Below are 3118 nucleotides of genomic sequence, written 5' to 3'. Positions count from 1 at the left end.
TTGTAACCGAAGCAATGAAATTTTCTATCGGTAGGCTACAATTTTCTATCGAAGGTGGGTAGCCAATGCAGCCATTTCAAACAGATGTGATTAAGGGAGATATTTCAATTAATGGAAATCAGAATGCATAATAATGACATTGACTACAAGATAGTAGGGTGAGGCATTAAATGCAATATGGTACGTTAAGTTGTGTCACCGTTTAAGACTTCGATTTCTCTCCATCGGATTAACTATATAATGGCAATCTACCACGTTCATAGACATTGTGAAGAGTATTAGTGCCGAAGCAAGTAGGAAAGATGGCTTCCAAGCTCCAGCAATGTGGATTGCTTGTTACTGCAATGCTTGTGGTGAGTGTAATAGTTGGTTGTGAAGGCAGAAGTCTGAAGACGACTGTATATGAAACGGATAACTTTGGTGGTGGTGGAGGGTTAGGCGGCGGTGGCGGAGCCGGAGGAGGTTTTGGTGGAGGTGTCGGTGGTGGAGCTGGAGGAGGCCTCGGTGGTGGTGCTGGAGGAGGCTTTGGTGGGGGAGCTGGTGGCGGAGCTGGAGGAGGGTTTGGAGGAGGTGCTGGAGGAGGCGTTGGCGGTGGCTTTGGAGGAGGAGCAGGAGGAGGAGGCGGTTTTGGAGGAGGAGCTGGTGGAGGCGGCGGCTTCGGCGGTGGAACTGGTGGAGGTGGAGGATTTTAACTCCCTTAACTTTCCTGTTTTGGAAATAATGAACGTGGTCTTGGTTACGATAAGCATGTTTTATAAATTCTATGGTTGTCCAAAGATTCATCCTTTCTCAACACTGTTAGCAGGATTATATGTTTTCACTGAACTGAAATTAGTTACGACAAGCACGTTTTATCAATTGTATGGTTGTCCAACGATTCATCAATTCTGAACACTATTAGCAGGATTATATGTTTTCAATGAACTGAAATTGTTTTACTAGAATACAAGGTATAATGGAGCCCAAGCACCCTTTTCATTTCTCTCACTGTTAATTTCAATTTTTTTCTGATATTTAAATTGAATATCATGATACACTACAAGTTGCAGGATAAGCATAGGAAGAATTAAAAATAGCAGGAAAAAATAATCTAAAATGAGTGATACGAATAATGAATCCTTAATTAAATTTATCGAATTTCTACAGTCTGTTGTTGATTGTTGTTAAGTTTTGGTATAACTGCTGTTTTGTATCGTTAAATTAAAATTAATACAGTTTTTAGGCATGCGGAATTGAATATGTACCGCCTACAGCAGTCAGGTCATGGGGGCTGGCACCTTAAAAAGGTATGGTTTTGACCGTCAGGAACATGTCAATTTTTTCTTAAAAGCATTTTTTGTTTACGGATGATTTCGATCCCATTGTAGATCGCCTCTCGGCGAAATAACATATTTTACAATAATAACATAAATTATAATATTGTTTTCATTTGATTAAATTAGTGTTATAATTTTTAATTTTTTTATCTATTTGTTCATTCATTTCTGATAAATTGAAATGATTAGTAATAATTAAAAATTTGATATTTTTTATTAAAATAAGTGAGGAAGGGTCCCAACCCATTGTAAATCTAGCACAAACCATAAAAAATTAGAATTGGAACAAAACCAATCACATAGATAGCAAAATAGGGCAATCAACCAAACACCAAATTTGGAGCCAAAAAAAATTGATAGTCATTAATGACTTGACATGATTTTATCAAATATAAAAAAGTGGCTTATTTTTCTCTTTTAATTATTTACCTTTCATATTTCAAATTGCATAGGAATTGTTTCTTAATTAAAACCCAAGAGAGAGATTTCATTGTATCTTTGAGCTCATGAATGTCCACTAGTGCGGCCATGAACATGGATGAAATATCTATATCAAGCCTATATATGTGGCCTACCGTAATAAAAACATCTCCCAAAACCCACTTGATAGCTAGGAGCATAAAACCATGTGGTGCTATAAAAACAAACTTCAACCAGTTTTGTAAAAAAGCCATTTGGAATCGAGATATTACTATATGAATTAGGAAGTCCACAACCAGGAATTTGACATTTCTAAATTGCCAATGTAGAAATGACAAAAAAAATCCTTCTCTAATAATATAATCGTGAACCAGTCCATTTCACATGTGCAGGGAAGCCCACAAGTGGTGGAAAATAAATAAATATCCCTCAAACCTATCATACTAATGACAGCATTAACTCAAAATTAATCAAGAAATGATTAGCATTATACCTCTTATCTCTCACCAACCAAAGGATACTTGTTTGAACCTTGATGTAGTGGATTGATAACATACACTTTGTTACCATCGATTGCTAACTTGGCAAGAGAATCTACCTTCATGTTGACCTTAGATAAATATTATTAGCAATATATTCTTCTAAATATGACATAAAGGTTTGGTCACTTCTAGCAAGGCATTAATTTTTCAAACTTGTAAAAAAAATTCCTTATTACATTAATCATAAGGGTTTAAACCCCTTCAATCTCAATATTTGAAAGGTCAAGTTTCTAGGACAGCTGAAGATCAAGAATAAATGTTTGTAATTATACCTCAATATTATTTCATTTCACTAGATGCTCCGAAGATCTATAGATAACCTTCCTAGTTCAATCACAGATTAGGAATCAAACACCCAAGATTATAGGATTACCTTTGGAAGCACAATCAAAATTGAGTTTGAACCACCTACACTATGATGGTTTTGAATTAAGCTCTTTATGTTTGAGTAGGGGCTCAATTCCCGTATCCCCTTTAATAGGAGAGTTCAAAGAATGGACCATAGTTTTGACATCAAGTTATCCTAGCCAATGAAGGTTATCATCTACATAGCTTGGGATTCCACTTCACTATTGACCACTTACACTATTGTTGCTTCATCCTTATTCTATAAGGAGGACATCAAACAATCCTTTTTTATTGAAAGTATATATTTTTTACATTGTTTCCAAATTTCACATATCAAAATTAAAGAAATAGAGACACGATGACTAGATAAGGTTAATTTCTTGTGGAGAATTGGCCAAGATTCAAATGAGTTGTGAATGTTGTTAGAGAGGACACCGATTTAACCATGGTTAGCACATAACCACTTCCAATAATCTTGAGAAAAATGGAATC

At 35.6% G+C, this 3118-nt stretch overlaps 1 protein-coding gene across 1 annotated transcript; it reads left to right on the top strand.

Annotated features, from left to right (window-relative positions):
• The first annotated feature begins 302 nt into the window (after nt 1-302).
• On the top strand, nt 303-692 carry LOC131856959 (glycine-rich protein 5-like). The gene has a single exon (XM_059208925.1). It carries the CDS (start codon nt 303-305, stop codon nt 690-692), a length of 390 nt encoding a protein of 129 aa, XP_059064908.1.
• The last annotated feature ends 2426 nt before the right edge of the window (nt 693-3118 follow it).

This window comes from Cryptomeria japonica, chromosome 7 (assembly GCF_030272615.1).
Source record: "Cryptomeria japonica chromosome 7, Sugi_1.0, whole genome shotgun sequence".
NCBI lineage: Eukaryota > Viridiplantae > Streptophyta > Pinopsida > Cupressales > Cupressaceae > Cryptomeria > Cryptomeria japonica.
The sequence above is the reverse complement of the archived record's forward strand: the minus strand, read 5'-3'. Positions and strand labels throughout refer to the sequence as shown.